This window comes from Natrix helvetica (genome assembly GCF_964273705.1).
Source record: "Natrix helvetica genome assembly, chromosome: 4".
Classification (NCBI taxonomy): Eukaryota; Metazoa; Chordata; class Lepidosauria; order Squamata; family Natricidae; genus Natrix; species Natrix helvetica.
Genome location: NC_138550.1, coordinates 36,330,152 through 36,355,185, shown reverse-complemented (window position 1 = coordinate 36,355,185; position 25,034 = coordinate 36,330,152). Strand labels below are relative to the sequence as shown.

The following is a 25,034-nucleotide window of genomic DNA, read 5'->3' as shown; positions in this document are numbered from 1 at the left end:
GACTCTACCATTTGGAGATACGAATAGCACAGCTCTCATTATGCTGAATTAAGTGTAACTTAGTGTAGAACATCTTTGTTATTAATGAATGAGGGGACATGAAAGGCTGGGAGGCCAGGCAGAAGAGTGGCAAAATGAGTATTCTGGAGGTATGATGTGTTACTAAGATCAATTATCCCAAAGGTGCTTTTTCAAGAGGCAACTGGACTGTTTGTTTGTTTTTTAGATGTTTAGCTTCTCAACCAAGAAGCTTCTTAAGCTCTGATGGGATGGTGGGGAATGGAAGGATTTCTACTCCTTGTAGACAGCTGGTTATTTGCATTCTTTATTAAGGGCACCTGGAGGCTTTTCTGTGTCATTAGGGTCACCTGAGTGGTGCAAATGAGTGTGGAGCCTTCTTGGAACTGTTGAAATGACTGTGTTGCAGTGACGTGCAGTCAGGTGAGGCAAGTGAGGCACAGCCTAACCTCTCATCATCAGGGCAGCGAGTCATTCGATGGGAAACTTGCCTTTTGGGAGGAATGACCCAGCTTGGCTCCCGCTTTCGATCTGCCACCCAACGACCGAACGGAGAAGCGAAGAGGCAGAAGAGACAAAGCAGGAGCCAAGCCGAGTCATTCCTTCCAAGAGGCAAGTTTCCTGTCGAATGACTCGCTGCCCTAGACTCGAGGCTCCAGTCCAGCCTGCGGTGCTTGCAGCCCCCGCCAGCTCCTCCAGGGACTCCCAAGCTCGGCACCAGAGCTTGGGAGTCCGGCCAGACTCCGAGAGAGGCCGGCCAGATTGCCTGGGCGGCGGCAGAGGCTCCCTTTGTTCTTTCGGGTGCAGGAAGCGGGGGGGGGGAGAGAGGCTTCCTCCACTCCGTCCGCTCCCCATCTGTGCTGCCCTCGCCCGACAAGTGCGCCCCTGATTCCGCGCAGCTCTGGCAGGCGGTGCCGTGGCCGAATCTCAGGGCGGAGGGTGGCAGGTCGCAACTGAGCATGCCTGACTGTGGAATTCTGGGAGTTGAAGTCCACAAGTCTGAAAAAATTGCTGCCTCACCAGCTATAAACCTCACCGCACGTCACTGCTGTGTTGTAGTCTAGCGATAGATGATGTTGTAGCATTCCCCCTCTGTTGAGAGGCTGTTCAATTTTGACATAGATGGCCTCTTTAACCCCTCTTTCAAGCCTCAATATGGCCTCAATGATTCTATAAAAGAATGTGAATGACCAGCTGTCTGCAAGGAATATAAATCCGTCCATTCTCCACCATCCAATCAAAACTGAAGAAGCTTCAAAGAAAAGCCAGAAAGTCCAGTTGCCTCTTGAAAAAGCATATTTGGGACAACAATGACCTGGATGACTGAGAATCTCCATAGGCGAGATCAATAGTCACCATTTAAAGACCGAAAAACAAAATACCTTTTCCCATACACAGGTATTTCTTGACTTACAACAGTTCATTTAGTGATTATTAGAAGTTACAACGGCACTGAAAAAAGTGACTTATAACTATTTTTCATACTTAACAATTTTTACAGCATTCCAGGATCATGTGATCACCTTTTTTTGACTTTCTGACAAACAAAGTCAGGGAAGTTACATTCATTTAACAACCATATTACTAACTTAAGAACTGCAGTGATTCACTTAACAACTGTGGCAAGGACTGTCATACAATGAGGCACAATTCTTTTAACAATAGTCTCATTTAGCAACAAGTTTTGGGCTTGATTGTGATCATAGGTCGAGGACAACCTGTACTTCATAGATCAAAACTAAATATAGAATTGATGTCAAGTAAAAAGAGAACAATTGGTTGTGTAGTTTAGTTTCTAGCTTGTTGGCTTTAAAATTCTTTTTGATGCTTCCTTTAGGTGCCCTATAACATAGTTGGTTGGCTTGAGAAAAACAAAGACCCTCTCAATGAAACCGTGGTGGGTATTTTTCAGAAATCTTCCAACAAACTTCTGGCCAGCCTATTTGAAAATTATATCAGTGCTGACAGCAGTAAGTGAAATAACCGTATGTTTTATTTCTTACATCACATATAGAAAATGTGGCTAATAAATATATTAGCTCATGACCTTGGAATATTTGGCAGTGGCAAATGTTAGGCACATCTCTCTCTCTCTGGGGAGCAGAGTAAGAGTCAATAATTCAAATTGTTGGTACCTCATTAAGTCTGTTTGCTGACTCTGGTTGAATGATAATGATAAAGCATATATTAAAGAGTACATTTCACAACTAAATATTGCCTATTAGGGCAGGAGCAGAAGCAGTGAGTTGGAATTATAAGGAAGGAATTTCAGAGATATTTCCTCAATGTATGCACTTTCAGTAAGAGGAGTAAGCTTCCACATGATTGGCAAATGCTCCTTCATTATAATCTTCAAATAAATACTGGATCTCAGAGATGCGCTAGTACAAGGGTATCAAACTCAAGGCCCACGGGCTGGATTCAGCCTGCGAAGTGCTTAAAGATTGACCACGGATTTAACAGGCCTGTAAATAGTAAAGGACTGGGCTGCAGTGTCTTTGGAAGCCAAAATGAGACATGCACCCCTATTTTGGCTGGCAGAGTGCTGTCTATTTCAGGGTTGAAATGAGGGGTTTGCTCACTCCACTCCTATCACTGATGATATACCTAGATTGGGTAATAAAATGTTTGTAAGAAAACAATCAAGCTTAGACAGCATCAAGGAACACACACACACACACACACACACAGTTTTGAAGAATGAACAATCTTCAAAATGTACATTCATATTTCTATAATGCAAAATAATCCATACAAAAGGGATGTTTTGTAGTTCAGAGATATAAATCCTGTAGGTGTAGACATATACTGTTGCAAACAAATTGGATGCTGACCTCTGTGTTATATAGGCAGTTTTTTATATGAAAGAACACAATAATATATATTTAGTAACACAGAAATTGCACACACACACACACACAAATGTATCTACCTACCTACCTACCTACCTACCTATCTACCTACCTACCTACCTACCTACCTACCTACCTATCTATGCACATACATGTTTGAATAAACAGTTCCATCTGTTTAATTTTGCCTTAGAGTAATCACGAAGTCAGCCCTTATGTTTGGTAAAACATGGTTTATGGCTGACCATAATGCATAAGAATAGCCATTGTGGCTCCTTTAACCAATCATGGTGATAACTTAGTCACAGTAGTTTATGGATGAGTCAACCAGGTGAAAAGAAATTGTGCCTTGTTTTTTAAAACTGCTTACAATTATTGTGCATGGGTCATTAGTTGATAATGGCTGTGTATATTATGAATATTAAAAGGGCATTATAGGAATCCATTCTCAATGGACCCTAGCTATATGGTTCCAATAAAACAAAGCTGAGACAATTTATACACAGGCACACATAAATAAATTAAATAAGGATGTGCCTTTAATTATAAAAATATTTTGTTCTAAAATATTGTACATTTGATAAGTAAAAAACAAAGTTGACTACTTTACAAATCTCTTGTTATGGAGATTGATTATTTAATAGTTATTTGTAGAAGCCAAATATCCCACATATTACACATTTTACACCATAATTTCTCAAAACTGAAATGACATCAATTACACCAGTTAGCCCTATGATCAGCATAATTCCAATCAGGCACTGTCAATACAGTAACTCTTGGACCCAAAGCTTTCATGGAAGATGAGTTCTGATTGACAGTTGACATAAATAGTTGTTATCAATAGTTGATATCAATAGAAAAAAAACTATAAATATTTTTTTAAAGTTGATGTTAATGGTTGCTCCTGGCCCAAGATTTGACTCCAGTTGAATAGAGGAAGTTCAAAAGAACTTCCTCTATTCTTTTGAAGATTTGCTGAAAATACCACAGAAAATACCCCTGAAAGAAATTTGCTTGTTGTTTCTAAAATACTCCTAAACTTCTAAATTACCTAAAACATCTATGGTTATATATTAGTGCTGTAATGAGAATTTGATTCTGTTTTTTTCTTTTATTTCAAGTTGATCAAAGTGGAGAGAAGAAACGCAAGAAAGGGGCTTCCTTCCAGACAGTGTCATCAATGCATAAAGTAATGTTACATACACTTTTTAAGTATAATACCTCATTTATTTTCTTTCACTGCTTCAGAAATAGTATATTTGAATTGTAACAGAACAATAATTAAAAATTCATTTTCCAAAGTCTGAATTTTCAGCATGTTCCCTTCAAAAAAGAACTTCTTCTTAAAATAATTATATAAATACTTAAACTTCCACAGGATTCATTGTTATTTTTCATGGCAACCAGTGTTAGATTTCTCAGAATTAGATCAGTGACCAAAGGCATTTCCCAGTCATCTAGATTCTCTTTCAAAGGTAGCTGGCATATCTGCTTTGGTAAAAGTAATTGGACAGCATTTACTTTTTAGGAGTTCAGAATATGATCTGAATTAGCTCTGCTAATATATAATGCTAAACCATAATGTAAAGTTTTTGCAAATCTACTTATGCAATAAGTGCAACAGGCCATAATTGCTTGTTTAGCAAACTATGGTCCAAAGGCTCTGGTAGATAATACATATCTGAGAATCAGTGAGAGCTTATACTTCAAAACTAAAGATCCAAATGTGCCACTCTAGGTGGCCCATTTTCACAGAAGATATGAAAGATTCCTGCTTACGTTCTCTATATATTAGGTAATATTTTTGCCATTGATAAAATTTGTGGCTTAGCCCAAATTGTAGTAAATGTGCAATTCTGGATAAAAAAGTGCAGTTTCTGCTTGTCAAACTCAAATATATAATTAAAATAACTGCTAAATATCTGAAGATCACACTTTCAGGAGTGAATATTCTGTGTTTAATTTTGTTTGTTTTTCTTTTCAGTGTTAGCATTTAATACAGAAGATAGGTTTTCCTTCAATGTATTTAATTCATTAAAATTATCAGATACCTCTGTTCAGAGTCAGAATCTGTTACAGGAAAAAAAAATCTGCAGGATCCTTTTGGCTCAGCAGTTCCCAATATGTGGTGTAAAAGAGCAGGAACAGACCTTGCCAGAAAGACCAGATTGCCTGATTGAACAACAAAAATATGGAAGGGGTGAGGGGACTGAAAAATAACTTAGTTTGCTTGTTTAGAATCATAGAATTATAGGGCTGGAAAGGATCTCGGAGGTCTTCTAATCCAATTCTGCTCAAGGCAGGAGACTTCTACTATCCCAATCAAATTGGTTGCTATTTAAATATATAATAGTTTAGAATAGAATAGAGCTGGAAGGGACCTTGGAAGTCTTCTAGTCCAGTCCCCTGCTCAAGCAGGAGAATCCATCCTATCCTATTTCAGATAAGTGGCTGTTTAGTCTCTTCTTAAAAACCTCCAGTGATGGAACTCCCATGTTTTATGAAGACAAGCTATTCCACTGGTTAATTGTCCTCACTGTTAGGAAGTTTCACCTTAATGCCAAGTTGCTTCTCACTTTGGTTAGTTTCCAAGTTCTTGAAAGTTTAAAATTGGATGATGTGGTATACACGGTGTATAACCTTTTTCATGAAAAAGGCTGCATCCAATCTGTAAATAGTATGCAAAAGACCTTATGTCAAAAGGATTAAGAAAAAAATATAAATAAGTAGAAGGGACTAGGACAAAAATTTTCATTTCATTAAAATGTGATTTCATTTCATTAAAATGTGAATGCACAGTTAACAACTTCAGCACCTCATATTTAATATGTTCTCCCTTCTGCTAGGCTAACAATTATAATTTGCATCTAATGGTGATTCTGGAATTCTGGGAACTACACATAGTATTTTTGGAAGAGACAGGCAATTATGAGGCCTCAGGTTGTATGGTGTAAACTAAACACAGTGTAATCCAAGACGGACATCGCAACAATACACTTTCACTTTTAGAAAGCAGCTGTTTCTAATTTTCTACAGTGGAAGAAATATTAGATTTGCATATGCAAGCCCAACACTCACCCAAACTCATTATGATATGATATAACATTATTATTTAGCATTATATTTAAATAATAAAAAATAAGAATACTTAATACTTAAGTGAAAACTTGAATAGACAGCAGAGAACTGAAGTACGCTTCATTTTAGGACTTCAGTTAGTATAGTAATTTATGATGTAACTCTTCCAAAAATAATTGCTTTTTTCAGTGAATTTACCCACATGACATGGTCAAAGTAAGTGAGACACAGTTTTTTGATTTAAATGTTTAAATGATTTAAAAGTTTCATGATATAAATGGCAATTTATACTCTCACTAATTCCACTGTTTAGATTTTATTTATTTATTCTCTCTGTATTTAGGAAAATTTAAACAAATTGATGACTAATTTACGATCTACAGCTCCTCACTTTGTGCGATGCATTATTCCCAATGAAACAAAAACTCCAGGTGAAACTCTTTGAATATATTTTGTTTTTAATACTTAATTTAATGGGGGGAAATCCTGCTTTTAAGCATGCATATATAGGAATGCATTTATTATCCTATCATTTCAGGGGCAATGGATGCTTTCCTTGTCCTCCATCAACTTCGCTGCAATGGTGTCTTGGAAGGAATCCGCATTTGTCGCAAAGGCTTTCCTAATAGAGTCATTTATGCTGACTTTAAACAAAGGTAATGTGAAAATCAATGGCACAGTCAAACTGTTACCTTTGCAGAACTGATATTTGTTCTTTAGTAGCAGCTCAGTAGATCCGGTTCTTCATTTATTCTGGTCAACAACTGGCCAGAATAAACTGTCTTTGAATTAAAAAATGACAACATGAAAGATATATTTTAGAATATGCAACGGTTCGCATTCAAAGGATGTTTTTGATTCCACAGAGTGCACTGCATTTGTAGCACCCATCTCAACTTCTGAAAATGAACAAATTTCCCCAGAATTGCATACATCAGCATAAGCTGGTTTCTCAGCTTTGCTGCCCTCAAATCTAACAGTCAGAATTTTCAGTCAGCATGGATGTGGGTCAGAGTGGGTTAAAAATTCCGGCTGGTACAATTACAGCATCTCTGAAGAGCACTAGATTGAAAAAGAATGATGTAGACATATTTGATTAGATGGACAAAGTGTCTGGATTCACTTAACATACTTAATCTAGCTACATTTTTGTGTTCACATAGTAATGAAATCGTAATCATATCCTATGAATTGTCACAATTTGCCAAATCACAAAAAACTAATCCAGGTTAAAACCAATCAAGTTATATAAAAGTTTGAAATAAATAAACAAATACATTTAGTATGCTGTGCAAATAAAGTACAATATCTACATTTTTTAAAAAAACTGAAGTATTAAGCTTGTTCTGGAAAGATAGATACTGTGAGGTATTAATAGACTTCCTGATTCCTAAATCAAGGAAGGAATTACACCATGGTTTGGAGTTTAATTTTTTTGTCTGTTATTTATTTGTTTTTACCAGATACCGCATCCTGAATCCTTCTGCAATTCCAGAGGACAAGTTTGTGGACAGCAGAAAAGCTGCTGAAAAATTACTGGGCTCTTTGGATATTGATCATACCCAGTACCGCTTTGGGCACACCAAGGTAAAGCAGTTCAGTTCAACCAGCAATGGAATAAATGAATAAACATGTTCCTCGTTGGTATTTGGATCAAAACTCTTTTAGAATGAAATAAGTATTATAAGGGTTATAAGGGAGAGTTGAAATAACCCTTAATTTATGTTTTTTAAACTTGTATCTCCTCATATACAATCCTGTTGATAAGGTCTTCCTGCATTATGTTTGGGCAGAAAAGTTTTATCTCAAGAAGTAAAGGAGAGATTTAAAATGTATTTACTACCAGACCCATAGCCTTGCTATCTACAGGTAGAGATTGAGATTTGAATCAATTGCATTAATCTTTTAATGCAAAAATGGTTTGATCCTGTAGATCCTTCTACAGTGCTTTGCTTTGTCCCCCAACTCTGAAGAAACAGGCAACATTTCTCCATTTTTCTCTAGATTCTCTATTGGCTTCTTTGCGCAGGCAGAGTAGTTCCATTATAAATAGCTTACCAGAATGCTATTATGGTTCAAATACATAAAGGGAGAAACATATCTAAAGTGCCTTGGGTAGAGATCAGCCACTGTGTAATTTGGGTCCAAATGTTTTACTGTATCCAGGCTGACAATAAATACATAAAGAGAGAAGCATTTCTAAAGTGCCCTGGGTAGGGATCAGCTACATTTGGGTCCAAATGGTTTTATTGTATCTGGGCTGACAAATCAATCAGCACTCATATGTTTAAGACCATTTTTGGTATCAACTGAGACCATTTCTCCACTAGTGATATAGAGAATCTTCTAGCATTACCTGGTCATAATGATGATATAAAACCTGTCTTTTTTTGTTATATGGCACAATGGTGGTTGAATTGCTGTAGAAGCTTTATAAATCACTAACAGAGATCTTGCCTTAGGTTTGATTTAAAACTCCTGCTGCTTGCCAACCTGATGTTTATTCAGATAGGCAAAATGTTGTAATATTTATTTCCACTTAAATTTCCTAAATGTCTGTTTAGGACTTGAGCAGGATGTTTTTAAAACTTTCAGAAGTTTTACTTTTCTATGACAGAGGCTATTTATTTATTGCATATATGGAATTTGACAGGACATCCAAAGTAGTAAATAACCTTTAAGAAGTCAAATACTAGATGGGCCACAGTCTGGGACCCACAGCTTTCCAATGATTTCCTTTTCCTTGCACCAAAGCCAAAAGATTAACAACCCATCCACTTGTCAAAGGACCACAGCTGAAGAAAGATAGTGGCTATTATTATAAGATTACTTGCCTTTGTTCCCATATAGCACTTGTGAAATCTAGCACTTTCTTTCCCTTCATGAATCTACCACCTCTCCTGCTTACACCCACTTCTCTACTTAACACGTAGATTGAAACACACTGCTAGGCTACAAGACGAGTTAATTATTAACTTGCTACTCTTCCTGTCAACTGTAGTTTAGCTGGCATATTTTAATTAAGTTCCAGAAGAGACGAGCTTTTGCACTAGAATTAAAAAAAAAATCTATGACCTAGCTTTCCTTCTTCTAATATATGCATTTTTGGAAATTATATTACATCCCTCATAGAATCCTAGAGTTGGAAGGGAAAAGCTGCTGTGTTGCATGTGTACTACCCCAAAGAAGATATATTTTCATTGCTAGATTGTCCAGCCTTCTACATTGTGGAATATGGTTCAGTAACTAGAGCAATTTCACTTCACAATGAGATATTGTGTTTACACTTATTTGTATATACAAATTGTTATTATGTTTATACTTATTTGTATATACACATAAGTATAACTGTAACTTTGCTTCTGTAAGCAGTAAGCAGCACAGTAGGTACCGTAATCTGTCTCTATGTGTCTTAGTTTCTGTCCCAATTCTAAACCAATTTTAACACTTTTATGACATTTGTACAACTAAGAATGCTGTTGCAGTATTCTCAGCCTTCTGTACCCAAGGGAAAATACCCTTAGCTCCGTCAACATCTTTTCATAGGAATTTCTAGCTCCCAATCATTTTACTACCTTTCTCTGAACTTATTCCAAGTCAGCTCAATAATAAAAATGAGGTCTGACCAAATCAAATTAATATGGAACTATTATGTCATGCGTTTGGGAGATCTTACTTCTTTTGATACAGTCTAAATTTGTATCTTCCTTCCCTCCTTCCTTTCTTTGTTTTTTTTTTACTTAATTTCTTTATGAGGAAGTTTATGGACAAATCCCTTCAGTTTTCTTAGTAAGCTTTTTCAGAAGTAGTTTGTCACCTTCCTAGGGCTGAGAGAAAGTGACTAGGCAAGGTCACTCACAGACTCCCAGTTTCTAGCCTGATGCTTAACCACTATATCGAACAAATTTTATTCTAAGATATTTTTCAGGAGAAATATTGTAAGCCAGATGTCTCTTGTCCTAAAGCCGTTCATTTATTTTTTGTTTCCAAAGTGAGTTTTTCATTAGTGTCTTAAATTTATTATTTTACTTGCAGCCTGCCTTTCTGCAAGGATCATTTTTTTAGTTTATTTCCATCTAAAATAATGGCATATTATCTTTCCCATTCAATTTTCTGTCATCTGCAAATTTGATAAGCATTCCTCTATCTCTATATCTAAATCATTTGTAAAAATATTGAAGAATTGAGGACCCTTTCCTAAGTTATCTTAGTCAAAGCCTCAATGCCCAGTCCATCTTCAAAACAACTTTGTCTGTGGTCCCAGAATCCAAATCTCTCCTACAGATATAATTTCCATATCATAGTTCATTTAAAGTATTTTCATTTTACTTTCCCTATCTTTTTCATAGCCTGGAAAGATAGAATGGAATACTGTTTGAACCCTCAGTGTCTTCACCTTTTTCAAATGTCTGCTGAAAATTAAATAGTGATTAAAAAAATAGACCTAGCATAAGGACTAAATGGCAATTTTTATTAATGAAAAAGCCTAACGGAAAAAGATGTATTCTAAGCTCTATAGTATAGACTTATATTATCATTCTCATTTGCTTTTACAACTTTTAATTTAAAGAAAAATGAGATACATTTTTATATTTCAAGAGTCAATAGTAATTTCAACTATTAAATTAACCACCTTATGCACTGGATAATGCAATATCACTTCTTCTAAACTGGCATTAAGATTTCATACTCTACTATTTTTATCTTGTTATCACAGTGTGCTGATACAACTATTACTATGCCCTTATACTGTTGTCCTTTGTTACATCTCTGAAACTGATCTATGTGTCACCAATACATTGATTAAATTTATTTGACAAACTGATGGCATGTATCTCAGGTTTTTTTTAAAGCTGGTCTCCTAGGCCATCTGGAAGAAATGAGAGATGAGAGATTAGCCAAGATTTTAACACTAATTCAAGCAAGAGCCCGAGGCAAACTGATGCATACTGAGTTCCTGAAGATGGTAGAACGAAGGTATTATGCTACATACTCTTCACAACACTGTACACTGGGGACAAATTGTTATTTTTTTTTCCAAGTGATTATATTATACAGCAATTTTCTTCAGCCTGGGATCATCCAGATAATGCAGCTTCCAAATATACAAGCCAGCATCACTTTCACCATGTGGACTAGGAATTTGTAGTCTAAAATTACATATGTGAAGGAAGTAGCTTGAGGAGGCAGTAGAAATTTCATTTATGCAAAGAAACTTTGAAGTAGTTCATGTAGTATCTGACATTTCACAATTGTGAATAATTCCATGAAATGCCAGAAAAAATGTATTGTTTTTTTCCTTCTTTCTTCATATTATTATCTTATGCAAACAAGTTTTTTTATGCTGACTCAGAGCTGAATAAGATTCCCCCCACCACCACTTCTATTTCTACACTGGCATGCTATTTTTTTTCTTCCTGTGCTCCACTGAAGTCTACGAGTGAGACAGCCTTAAGTCATCCTTAGTTACGGCGTTGTTAAAGTAACCTCTCCTCCATTAGTCTAACATTATCCAAGGACAACCTCAAGGTTTATAAAACCTGTCAGGCTTTTCCATGACTGACTATGGAGGGAAGTAAGATAACCGCAATAACTTGAAACATTGGCAATAAGGGCAAGATAATGACTGGCAATAGGCATACCAAATATCATCCTAGAATAACTGCCAGGAGACATTTTATGTGGAATGGCACACTAAGCAAAAAAATACATGGATTCAAGCACTATAATTCAGCAGTGGAGAAATACCTAAATTTGGGTCACTAAGAAGGAAAAATGGCTGCAGTTTTTCAAGATTACGTGATCCTTTTGTTACATATTAGTACATATATTCTTGTTTTCTTATTTCAAAAGGTATTTATACAATATAAATAAAAACAACATGTATACATACTAACGGTAACTGTCACAGCTGTTTCTGATGCTGTGCAAAAAAAAAACCCAGATAACTGTACATATTGCTTTGAAAATGCAAAAGAAATGTAGAAATGGTGTACACAAAATGAAGCATACAATCTAGAAATAGGAATTATTAAAATATGTAGCATCACTATAATATTTAGTACATAAAAGAAAACAAATTATTACAAAGGCCTAAGCTCATGAGGGAAGATCCAAGAACAAGTACTAAAGTTGACTCCTTCCCTCCTGCCTTCTTTCAGAGATGCCCTGCTTGTGATCCAGTGGAACATTCGAGCTTTCATGGTTGTGAAAAATTGGCCTTGGATGAAGCTATTTTTTAAGATCAAACCCCTCCTAAAATCAGCAGAGACTGAAAAAGAAATGGCTAATATGAAAGAAGAGTTCCTGAAATTGAAGGAGGCCTTAGAAAAATCAGAAGCCAGAAGGAAGGAGCTTGAAGAAAAGCAAGTTTCTCTTGTACAGGATAAGAATGACCTGCTCCTCCAGCTGCAAGCAGTAAGTAGATTAAAAATCAGTGTTAATTAATCCCACCCAAGCTTTGGTCCACCAAAGGAAGCTTGCTGTGAAACTGTTCCTGCTAAGTACAAACAGTGAAATCCAGGGGCACATAAAGCGGGGTATCCTTCACTGCCCCTTTTTCGCCCCCATGGTTCTGCCGCCATCCATTCACCTCTACCATTTCTCCTCTGTTGTTAGGACCCTAGATGTTCACGCCGGACAATGGGACCCAGCCTCTTTAGTCCCAGACCCTTCATCAGGGGCCATTCAGCAAAAAACTGCTCAACCCAGGCTTTGGGGCCCAGGTGACAGTTCACCGCCAGCTAATCAGAGGAAGGGAAGGGAGAAAGAGGGGGGGGGGAGAAAGTGTTCCGTGTGGAGTTTGTTTCTCCGCTCAGTTGTCTCGGGTCCAAGCTAGAGAATCCTTTGCACAAGAAAGTTAAAATCATGACTTTCTACTTGTCACAATTCCTCAGACTACTTCTCTTACTTTTACACCAAAGCTCTTAATATTCTAATTACTTTAGTCATATAATCTAACTACATTGTAAAACTCAGTCATATACCCTTACATAGACAGATTCCTTTCTGGCAGTGCTTATCTTTTGTTATTTCTGATTGGCCTATTAACAGCACAAAAGGTTTGAGGATTGCTCTGGTAGTTTGAGTTATGTGCCAATTACTGGAGGGAATGTCATTTATAGAAGAAGGAAAAGGATCCATGGAGGATCCAGATCCCAATGCAGGAAGGATACAACTAACCGCAGGCACATGTTTTTGCAGAGGCACATGTGCCACAAATGCCCAACAACCAAATGTTCAAAAGGAAAATACCTTTACAGCAGCACAACACATATACATATTACAATAGAACAAATGCCTATAACCGTGATGTCGAACTTATGGCATGCGTGCCACAGGTGGCACGCAGAGCCATTTGTCAGGGCATGCGAGGGTTGCCCTGTCAGCTGGCCAGTGTACATGCGCGTGCTGGCCAACAGAATTCAGCCTTCTTTTGAGGCATTTTTCACCATTCACCCTCAAACCTCCGGAGCGCGAAAACCCAGCCCTATGGGCAAACCGGAAGTTCCGGAACGTACTTCCGGTTTGCTCATAGGGCTGGTTTTAGCCTTCCAGAGCATTCAGGGAAGCCTCCTGAAGGCCCCTGAAGGCTCCGGAGGACAAAAAACGGCCCTACGACAAACCAGAAGTCACTTTCTGTTTGCTTGTATGGTTGTTTTTTGCCCTCCGGAAGGCCCCTGAAGTCTCCAGAGAGCTAAAACAAGCGCTACAAGCAAATCGGAAGTCCGTTCCTGAACTTCCATTTGCTCGTAGGGCTGGTTTTTCGCACTCTGGAGGGCTTCCGGGGGGCGAGGGTAGGGGAAGCTGTTTTCAGCCTCCTCAGGCTCCTACAAAGCCTGGGGAGGGTGGGGAGGGTGAAAAAAGCATGCCAAAAACTTGGGGGAACACTGGTTGTGCCTGCATGCGCACTAGGATCATGCACATAGCATTATGGGTGCAGCACGCCCGCACACGATCACCCTGCACTCCCCCCATTTTTGGCACGCAAGCCAAAAAAGGTTCACCATCACTGGCCTATAACATCCGTTTAAAACAGCATCTATTTAAGTCTAGCACAAGCTTTTAATACTTTCAACCTTAATTTACTCAAAAGACCCCTTCTTTTTTTGAGTACTTCTTTGGGTAACTACATTTTATATACTGTGAATCATAAAGAAAGAATAGATAAGTAGAATTGAAGGCTTGCCAAAAATGATTGATACATGCTCCATCTTATAAAAAATAAAATTGATAGGTACTAAAGTTGTTCACAAAATGTTTGTCAGACATTTAATAGCAAGAGAAAATGGAATGGACAATGTTTGTTTTTTTAAAGAAATGCCTGAGATCAAATCAAATCTTTTATTATTATTATTATTTGTTTCACTTGCTGCTGGGCAATATGGCTCCCCAAAGTTTATAGCTCAAGGAGTAGAATTTTCTTTCCATTGATAAAATGCTGCTGTAAGAAAGTTGGTAAAAAAAAATCTTACTAGAGAATAGTCAATTTCCTACAAATAAACAAGTAACAATTCTGCATTTTTTCTTTTAAAGCAAAAACAAAGATTGCAGAAGTAACATAAATCTATGCAAAAAGGATATGCAAATTACAAAGGAGAAGCATATTCAAACACATTATAAATCTTTTACTCTATAAAATAGGGGAAAAGTTTTTTTTTTAGTTTATCATATTTTTCAAGTATTTTTCACAATAAACTTAGCTTGCTTTATTTTTAAAAAATAAATATCCTAAAAAGCAGAAAAAAGAAGCAGTTAGTTTCAATAATTTGTTCAAGTCAGGATGACAGCCTTCATTTTGCTCTGCATTAGTTAACATTACTTTACATGTAAATATATGAAGTGTAAAAATTTAAAAGCTAGAGTATAAATACTAATGTTTTTATAGGTATTTCAGTCTCAGTCTCAGTTTCCATGGCAAATCAACAAAGAAAAGGAATGTTAAATTTGGGATATGTACCATTTTATATACAATTTGTTGGTGTGCTTTTGCACTGGCAAAGAAAAGAATGCATATTTTAAGTGTTTATTATCTTGAACTTATATCTCAACTGACTGATTATTCTATTTATACATACAAAGCAATTTATACCATATACTTTTTTCACTTCATAAATCCTTTGTGATGAGTTGAGTAATTTTGGTTGACATATCATAGAAGCTGAAATATTGTACTGGCCGTTTGCTTATTGACCACTGAAAATTGAGTTGTAAAATCCAGTTGAACCCTGTGGGTAACTTGCTTTATGACTTACATTTGTGATGGACAGGCTCCATTGTGGTCATAAGTGAGGACTACCTGTATTCACCTAAGAATAAATAGTGTTGAACAGTGACGTGCAGTCAGGTGAGGCAAGTGAGGCACAGCCTCACCACTCTCATAATGAAAAAAAGAAGTAAAAGGAAAAAGCTGAGCTAGTTGCTGCCTCACCGTGGATGACTCTGCTTAACCTCACTGGTGCTCTCCCTCCCCAAGTGTAGTGACTTCCTCCCCAGGCCCCCATTCATTTCTCTCTCTCACACACACAGCTGGATAAAACTATATAAAAATCTAGCCCAGCTTCACTGATTACAAGTTTGAAAAGGCAACATGGCTCCACCTGCAATCAAACTACACTTGGGGAGGGAGAGCACAAGCGAGCACTGAGGAGACCACAGGAGGCAGGAAGCCAGGCAAAGAGCCATGCTGTAGTACACACACTTCCCCCCAGCCTCTTTCTTTTAGAAGGCTGGGCTCGGCTCCCCTCCGGCTTCTCTGCCTCTCCTCTCACCCCAGCCTGCCAGCAGGAGGTGGTGGGTGGGCTTTATTGTGTTCCAGGCATTTCCCACCCAGACAGCAGGCTGCATTTGCAATGGTGGAGGTGTTTGGGAAAGGCAGCAGGGGAATGGGGGGGGGGGATGGCAGAGGAGCTGCTTTCAAGCCACTGGAAAAGATATCCAATCCAACTTTTGTGTGTGTGGGTGTTTGTTTGAGAGTGAGTGAGAGAGGGAAGGGGTAGGAGAGATAGTCCAATCCAACTTGTGTGTGTGTGTGTGTGTGTGTGTGTGTGTGTGTTTGAGAGAGGGGGAGGAAGGGAGAGAGGGAGGAAGGAGGGGAAGGAGAAGAAAAAGAAAGAAGGAGCAAAGGAGAAAAACAAATGCTGTCACTTTAAATTGGAACTGAGCATGCCTGGCTGTGGAATTCTGGGAGTTGAAGTCCACAAGTCTAAAAATATTTGAAACCCAGCACTGTGTCAGTGCCTCACCAGTCATAAACCTCACCGCACGTCACTGGTGTTGAAAGTGGACTTACTTTCTATGGTATATGTATAGGATTCAGAAATAAAACTAGTAGTTCTGGCTTTAATAATCACCAGATGTAGTAAATTTAGATTATTCCAAAAGGAAGCTTTAAAAAACCCACAATAAGTAGAGCCATCACTTGCTATTAGAGTTGAAAGTTTATTTAGTTATTATTTATTTATAAAATTACTTATATGGTGCCATCTCACACATACATCTCTGGGTACTGACACATGTATAAAGTGTACCAAAAAGTCCAATATCAACAAAAGTGTTGCATGTCTGATTATTTTGTTCCAGTTTACTGTTAAATCTAGTGACTACATATATAGATTATCTGCACGATGATGTGACCCCAGGCTGGTTCTGCAGATCTTTTAATGGTGCACACATTGCTACTGTAACCGAATCTGGTAAAATTGCTGCTGGTTGTTCACTTTTTTGGTTATTTTCACATTTTCCAGATTTCTCTGGAAAGTTAGGTCTTCAAATACTGTCCAAATACTGTACGATGTTTTGCGCCTGGTTATTTCTGCCTTGAATGAGAACTTTGAGTTGATGTATTTGATGATTCATTTGTTTTCTTGGCTATCCACAATATCCCCAGGAGTCTGTTACAACTACTTCAATTCCAAGCCATCAATACTTTTTCTATCCTACTTTTTCAAAGCCCAACGTTCACTTTCGTAAAGTATCATATGGAGACTATTCCTTACATGATTCTGATCTTTGTAGGCACAGAAACGTGACAGCATTTGAAAATCTTTTTCGAAGTCTTCATTGTGAACCTATCAAGTATAAGTCTGTAGCATATTTTTTGACTCCTGGTTTCTTTATTGCAGAGTAACCCTAAAAAGGAGAAACTAGCCACTATTTCAATATTTTTATTGTATAAGTTGCTGAACTTATTGTCAGTAATTTTGTATTCTTTATGCTTAAGCTTAGTCCCATTTTTCAGTGAAGTCTTTGACTTTTATTACTAGAACTTCCATATAATATCTTTAAAATCAAAGAATGTTTTCCCTTAATGCCAATTTCAAGGTAAAAGTAGTGGAAGAGAGCCCTTGTTCATCTATCATGTCTAAAACTTCAATACAATACAATACAATAGTAGAGTTGGAAGGGACCTTGGAGGTCTTCTAGTCCAACCCCCTGCCTAGGCAGGAAACCCTATACCGTTTCAGACAGATGGCTATCCAACATCTTCTTAAAGACTTCCAGTGTTGGGGCATTCACAACTTCTGGAGGCAAGCTGCTCCACTGATTAATTGTTCTAACTGTCAGGAAATTTCGCCTCAGTTCTAAGTTGCTTCTCTCCTTGATTAGTTTCCACCCATTGCTTCTTGTTCTACCCTCGGGTGCTTTGGAGAATAGTTTGACTCCCTCTTCTTTGTGGCAACCCCTGAGATATTGGAACAATGCTATCATGTCTCCCCTAGTCCTTCTTTCTCTTAAGCTAAACATACCTAGTTCCTGCAACCATTCTTCATATGTTTTAGTCTCCAGTCCCCTAATCATCTTTATTGTGCTTCTCTGCACTCTTTCTAGAGTCTCCACATCTTTTTTACACCGTGGAGACCAGAACTGAATGCAGTATTCCAAGTGTGGCCTTACCAAGGCATTATAAAGTGGTATTAACACTTCACGTGATCTTGATTCTATCCTTCTATTTATGCAGCCTAGAACTGTGTTGGCTTTTTTGGCAGCTGCTGCACACTGCTGGCTCATATTTAAATGATTGTCCACTAGGACTCCAAGATCCCTTTCACAGTTACTACTACTGAGCAAGGTATCATCTATACTGTACCTGTGCATTCCGTTTATGTTGCCTAAATGTAGAACCTTACTCTTTTCACCATTGAATTTCATTTTATTAGTTAGTGCCCAATGTTCAAGTTTGTCAAGATCCTTCTGTATCTTAAGCCTATCTTCTGGAGTGTTGGCTATTCCTGCCAGCTTGGTGTCATTTGCAAATTTGATGAGTTCCCCATTTATTCCCTCATCCAAATCATTGATGAAGAGTACTGGGCCTAAAACAGAGCCTTGGGGTACTCCACTGCATACTTCCCTCCATGTAGATGCAGTTCCATTGAGGACTACACGTTGAGTGCGGTTGGTCAGCCAGTTACGAATCCATCTGGTGGTGATGCTGTCTAACCCACATTCTTCTACTTTATCTAGTAGTAGGTTATGGTCTACCTTATCAAAAGCCTTACTGAAGTCCAAGTAAACTATATCAACGGCATTCCTCTGGTCCACTAATTTTGTCACATTATCAAAGAATGCAGTAAGATTAGTCTGGCATGATCTGTTTTTGACAAATCCATGTTGGCTTTTGGCTATTACTTTGTTTGCTTCTAGGTGTTCCCAAATTCGTTGCTTGATTATTTTTTCCAGAATCTTTCCTGGTATTGAGGTCAGGCTGATAGGTCTGTAGTTTCCTGGATCTATTTTTTTCCCTTTTTTGAAGATGGGAACCACATCAGCTCTTTTCCAGTCCTCTGGTAGTTCCCCGGTGTTCCAGGATCTCTGAAAGATATAATTCAATGGTTCTGAGATCTCGTCTGCTAGTTCCTTCAGAACCCTGGGGTGTAATCCATCCGGTCCTGGTGATTTGAACTCGTCTAGGGTAGACAGGTGCTCACTTACCATTTTCTTCCCTATTTCAATTTGTGTTCCTAATCTGATTTTTGTGGTGCTGCTTTTGATAGGTTGGACTGTTTTATCCCTTTGTGTAAAGACAGATGCAAAACATGAGTTAAATAGTTCTGCTTTCTCCCTGTTGCTTGTCACCTTCTTGCCACTTTCTCCTAGCAATGGACCAATTGTTTCCTTAACCTTTTTCTTGTTTTTAACATGTTGGAAGAAGCTTTTTTTGTTAATTTTTACTTTTGTGGCAAGCCTTTCTTCATTGTGAGCCTTAGCTTTCCTCACTTCATCTTTACAGGCTCGGGCTATTTGCTGATATTCTGCCTTAGTTATGTCCCCCTCCTTCCACTTTTTATACTTACCTTTTTTGTCTTTCAGTTTGTCAGATAGTTCTTTATGCAGCCATGCTGGTTTCTTTTGGGAGCTGTTATTTTTCTTCTTCATTGGTATTGTGCTAGACTGGGCTTTTGTAATCTCATTTTTCAAAATTTCCCAAGCTTCTTGAGTTGTTTTCCCCTTGGGGATTCTCATCCATGGAATTTTTCCCAAGCTCTCTCTAAGTTTATTGAAATTAGCTTTCTTATAGTCCAAGACTCTAGTTTGACTTTGTTCTACTACTTGTGTTTGCATAATGTTGAATTCCAATATTGCATGGTCACTTGCCCCCAGAGTTCCCATGGCTTCAACACCTTCTATCATTTCCTCTCTGTTAGTGAGAATTAAGTCCAATATGGCTGATCCCCTTGTTCCCTTCTCTACTTTTTGGAAAACAAAGTTGTCTGCTAGGTTTCTAACTTCAACAACGTACCAGTGACATAGATTGCTGAGACTAAATAAAACACAACAATTTACAGTTTGAACAAGTTTAATTTTGACCGCACAAAACCGTATATTTAATTATTTTATTTACTGAGCGCTTGTAGACCGCCCCCTCTCCCGAAAGGGACTCGTATAGTCTAGTCCTTTCACTGTGTTAATAAAGAGCCAATTTAAAAGCAAAGTGTGAACACTTTTCATCTATCCAGACATCAATATCTACTGTTTAATATTTTTCCAAGAACTCAAAACAATCTCATTTTTGCAATAATCCCTTGCATCTAGCATGGGTTTAGAGTAGCATGTAGTCTAGATTCCAATTTTGTGGCTTAATACTAAAATGTATAGTTGATGACTGGTTATCTAAATAGGTTTTCTTGAGCCATTAATACAAGTCTCTGCAAATTCTGACAGGAGCAAGATACCCTTTCAGATGCAGAAGAACGATGTGATTTACTGATTAAATCTAAGATCCAGCTGGAAGCCAAAGTTAAAGAACTGACTGAACGGGTAGAAGATGAAGAAGAGATGAACTCTGAGTTGACATCCAAGAAGAGAAAGCTGGAGGATGAATGTTCTGAGCTGAAGAAAGATATCGATGACCTTGAAATTACTTTGGCAAAAGTTGAGAAAGAAAAACATGCTACAGAAAATAAGGTACTTTGAATATTTAAAAACCAAAACCAAAACTCAACCTGATCTAACTGTATAATGATTTAAAAAATGGGTTAAAAGTTACATATTGGAGTGAAATCATTCCTAACTTCACTGACATGCTGAAAAACCAGGAAAGGAATAATTGGATTGTGATGGATTGCTTAATTAAAATGTCAGACTAATGTTGGTCCCTTTGAAAAAAAAAGTAAATTTCAGAGTAAAATGAATCAAAAATAAAATGCCCACAATTTGAACTATGCCACAGAAAGCTGCAGTTTCTCAGTGGGAAAAGGTCACAACAGTTGGAGATTTAAGACTAGAAAAAGAAAGGCATAGTGGGGGGAATGAATGCAATAGCATAACTTCATAAAATTGTAGACAGTGTAAAAGTAGACAGAAAAACATTAAATCTTTACTAAGTCCAGTGAAATTGAATACTATAGAATGTTTTTGATGACATATAGAGTTCAGTTATGGATTTTGCTAACTTAAGGTCTAATAATTTTTCAGGAAAAAGATATGGATGAGAGAATCTATATAAATTACATTATTTCCTTCTCTTATTTTGTCATCCTGCTATCTATGCCTATAATTATGTTATTTCCTGATAGCATTCAGATGAACAAATGCAGTATTTGTTACACACGCAAATACACAAACGAGAGCACACACACACAAATGCACATGCACACACAAAAACATTTATTTAATGATGAAACCTAAACTAATGTAGATAAGATTTTCCATGCACAGACTGTCCTCTCCAGGTATTGGCCACATCCACAGTTGCCTGGAGATACATTATATGCTATGACATCTTGAGTGTCGAAAATGGTTATGCAGGTTATTTTGAACAATATATTTAATTACCTGGATATGGAACAATCTCTGCTCCAATACTCTAAGCCCAGGTTTATCAAACTGTGTTCTTCACTGTAAAAATTTGATAGAGTTCCAAGAGAAATTAAAGCTCAATTGAACACAACCTGTTTTGGATCACTAGAGCTTTACCTTTGATAAGGAGTTCTAGAATTTTTTTTCCAACAAATAGGTTTCACAACTGAAAACCCTTCATCTAAGGTATTTTCTTTCCTTTCTTATTTGATGGCATGTCTGTGATTCAATTTACATGAGGTCATACTGCAAAAAGGAGCAGCTTTCTTTGTTTTGCATGAATCAGAAGTATATTGTTTTTCACAAACAAGGATCAAAATGCATTTGAACTGCATTGACTCTGCAAGAATATTTTGACTTTTATACTTACTTTCATTTCATTTTTCAGGTTAAAAACCTAACAGAAGAAATGGCAGCACTTGATGAAACTATCAGCAAACTTACAAAAGAAAAGAAATCTTTACAGGAAGCTCATCAACAGGCCTTAGATGACCTGCAAGTAGAAGAAGATAAAGTCAATACTCTGACCAAGGCTAAAGTAAAACTGGAGCAACAAGTTGATGATGTATGTTTGGTTTGTTGTTCTTGATGATTTATTAGATATACCTTACCTAACTGGTGCCTTTAGATACAATGGAGTACAACTCTCATCATTGCTGATTAATATTGCCATATTGATCTGGAATGATGAGATCTTTCATCCAATAGTTCTTGGAGTCACTTAATTGAATAAAATTGGGCTTTTTAATTGATTGTCTGGGTGTTTGATGAGTAATAGCTTTGATTGCCTTACCATAGATGTCAGACCCATTCTTTGCCATGAGAAAAATGAATTAAAGTAAACCAATTACTAAGCTTTTCAATTCAACTACAATGGCCTAAGGTGAAGCATGAACACACGTGTTGATCCAATGATCACATCAGACTTAGCCAGAAGTGATGGTTTACAAACTAGAATGGCTAGATTCATACAGTATGCTAATCAAAACCAAATAATCCACATTATGCCTTAGCATGATGTATAGACTTTCTATACTTTATTATAGCTTATGCAACTAAATGTAAGAAACTCTCAGAATTCATAACCCCTTGAAGCCTTGGTCTATTGCGTCTTCACTTCTACCTTTTTATGTCTTAGCTTGAAGGCTCTCTGGAACAAGAAAAGAAAGTGAGGATGGATCTGGAAAGAGCCAAACGAAAACTGGAAGGAGACTTGAAACTGACTCAAGAAAGTGTCATGGATTTAGAGAATGATAAACTGCAACTGGAAGAAAAGTTAAAGAAGTAAGGTTATTTACAACTTTTAATAATTCAGTTTGATATGGTAACATAGAGAAAGGCAAGTTAATGCCTTTAATCACATTTTTTCCAGTTCTTGTTCCTCACAATTTGCCATGCTGGATGGGACAGATGGAAGTTGAAATCCAAAACATCTAGAAGAGACATGCCTTTTTGATATAAGCAATTTTGGGTTCCCTTCATATTTAGTTATAAACATAGAAACTACCTACCAATTATGTGAAAATAATTCCACATAACTAGACTTACAATATAAACTGCTGGGTACTTGGAGGTTCCCTGCACTTTTTGGTCCAGGGAAAGCAGCCAAAACCTGAAGGTTTGTCAGTCCCCCTGAGGTTTTGTCATATGTGCCTGGTGGGTATGTTTGACTAGTAAGTCACAATTTCCACATAAGAGAAGTGGATAGCTTGGGAAGGAAGTGTAGAGAATTGATAGCAAATAAGAATTTTAAAAAGAAAGATCAAGGGAATATTCCTACCTACAAAGTTACCTTGGGAGCTTTTAAATTTTACACCTCAAGAATAAGAGGCAGCAAGACAAAGCAAAGCTTCTGTGTTGTAGGGTTCTGGTTTATATTTCCTCCCCTGATCTGCTGCAGTTTCTTTTATTACAGCAAATTGGCTTTGGCAGCAGATCAAAATGGAGCATAAAGTATACTCACCAACTTCACCCGATATCAGAGTTATTAAAAGTACAATACCCATGGATTGCTTAGTTTGCAAATCAAGAAATAAGATGAGATTTTTTAAAACTTTGCATTAACAACTAGGTTTAAAAAAAAAATCTTGATAAATAGCAGCAATGGTGGCCATTACTCCTGAAACTGCATTTCTGCTTAGAAAGCAATAAGACTATACTGATGAATCATTGCCTTATATTCCACCACCTCTAAGCATCTACCTTATTGCATTAACAGGAAAGAATTTGAAATCAGTCAAATGAACTCTAAGATTGAAGATGAACAGTCCATAGTGATGCAGCTCCAAAAAAAGATAAAAGAGCTTCAGGTAAATAATGAGTGATTCTTACTTTTCTTCCACTGAGCTGGTAATTGTTTACAATTTATAAATCAACAGTGAATCTGAACATCTTACTTAAAAACACAGTACGTTACACACAGAGAAAATAGCCTGTAACTAGGGAAATGCAGTAATAATAAACATTATTATTGTTGCTGTTATTTCTTAAATTGTACACTGCCATACTCCCAGAATCTCTTATCTGTATAGATCAACCCAGGTAGATACCTCAATAACAAACTATCTGTAGACATGATAAGACTATAATCCCTAATATAGGCTCTTATGCACATTTGATTGGATTCACCCTTCATCTTCCCAGAGGTATTCCAGGGCATCTTTTCTGTTGTGTCATCTTCCGGATCTCCTTGGAAAATAAAGGGCTGCAGCTTGGGGTCAAATGGTGTATCTTGATATAATTTCTGAACAGCTTTAGTACCAGTCAGTCTGAATTTCTGGCAATTAGAGGCATCCATGTATGAAATGTTTTGCTGGGTGTCATTGGATTCTGCAGAAAACAGCCAGATCACATTTCTCCACTCTAGTGCTCCTTCATAAATTGGGAGTCCAATTTATATAATTTGCTAAGTTTATACTGTTTAAAAACTCATGTCCTGTTGTTGGTCTAGAATGCTTCTGAATATGTTGTCTTCTCACAGCTAGAGGTTTCAACTACTACTTCATGAGTACATCTACTTTTCTTTTAAATCCATCTAATGTTGAAAGGGGTTTTGGATTTCATATGATTTGGATTGCTTATTTTATTCACTTTCTCTTCCACTTTCTTTAGGGAGGATTTAATGATTAAATTATAATGTTATACATGAAAATAGCTAGGTAATTAAATAAGAAGGTTGCATCTTCATAATGCCGATTGGCCTTATGTAGTCATTTCTATAGTCTGACTATAAATGCAAATCAGAATCAGCTATCATTTCCTATGCTCAACATACATCCCTTCATCCACAGTTTAAACAAAAATGATAGATATGGTATAAATGATATCCATGACTGGTGAGTCCACATCTAATTCTTCATTTCAAACCTTTAGAACAGGAGATGCAAACTGGAGCCACAACCTTCCTGATTTTTGTTTTTCAGAGAGTCTCTTCTGTTTGTATGACTTTCTGCAATTTTGAAGCAGGAAATATGTTAATACTATAGGTTAAAAGTATCCAAATAGATTTAATGTAGCCATTTTGGAAAGAAAGTCCTCCAAATACCTCCCCTAATCTCAGGAAATCAGAAATTATAACTTGTCCATTTATATAATTTGCAACTTTTGGGTTCCTCACAGATCTAAATAGCTATCCCATCACTCCTGCTTTAAAAGAAGTGTTTTTCACTTCCTGTGAGGAGAATGAGAACAATACTCATTCCCTCCACAGTATGTATACCTATATACACCCTCTCCAACACAGAGAAAACTTAATTGAGTTTTATTTTGCACTTTCAGGAAAAAAAA

The 25,034-nt window shown here is 37.2% G+C and overlaps 1 protein-coding gene across 1 annotated transcript in view; it reads left to right on the top strand.

Annotated features, from left to right (window-relative positions):
- Positions 1-25,034, top strand: part of MYH15 (myosin heavy chain 15) — a 105,423-nt gene that overhangs the window by 42,082 nt on the left and 38,307 nt on the right. The window contains exons 17-27 of the mRNA XM_081951458.1: positions 1,856-1,988; positions 3,995-4,062; positions 6,295-6,382; positions 6,490-6,607; positions 7,415-7,538; positions 10,792-10,928; positions 12,113-12,368; positions 20,112-20,354; positions 21,637-21,813; positions 22,387-22,532; positions 23,467-23,557. Coding sequence (XP_081807584.1) covers positions 1,856-1,988; positions 3,995-4,062; positions 6,295-6,382; positions 6,490-6,607; positions 7,415-7,538; positions 10,792-10,928; positions 12,113-12,368; positions 20,112-20,354; positions 21,637-21,813; positions 22,387-22,532; positions 23,467-23,557 — 1,581 coding nt within the window. The remainder of the gene's footprint in view (positions 1-1,855; positions 1,989-3,994; positions 4,063-6,294; positions 6,383-6,489; positions 6,608-7,414; positions 7,539-10,791; positions 10,929-12,112; positions 12,369-20,111; positions 20,355-21,636; positions 21,814-22,386; positions 22,533-23,466; positions 23,558-25,034) is intronic.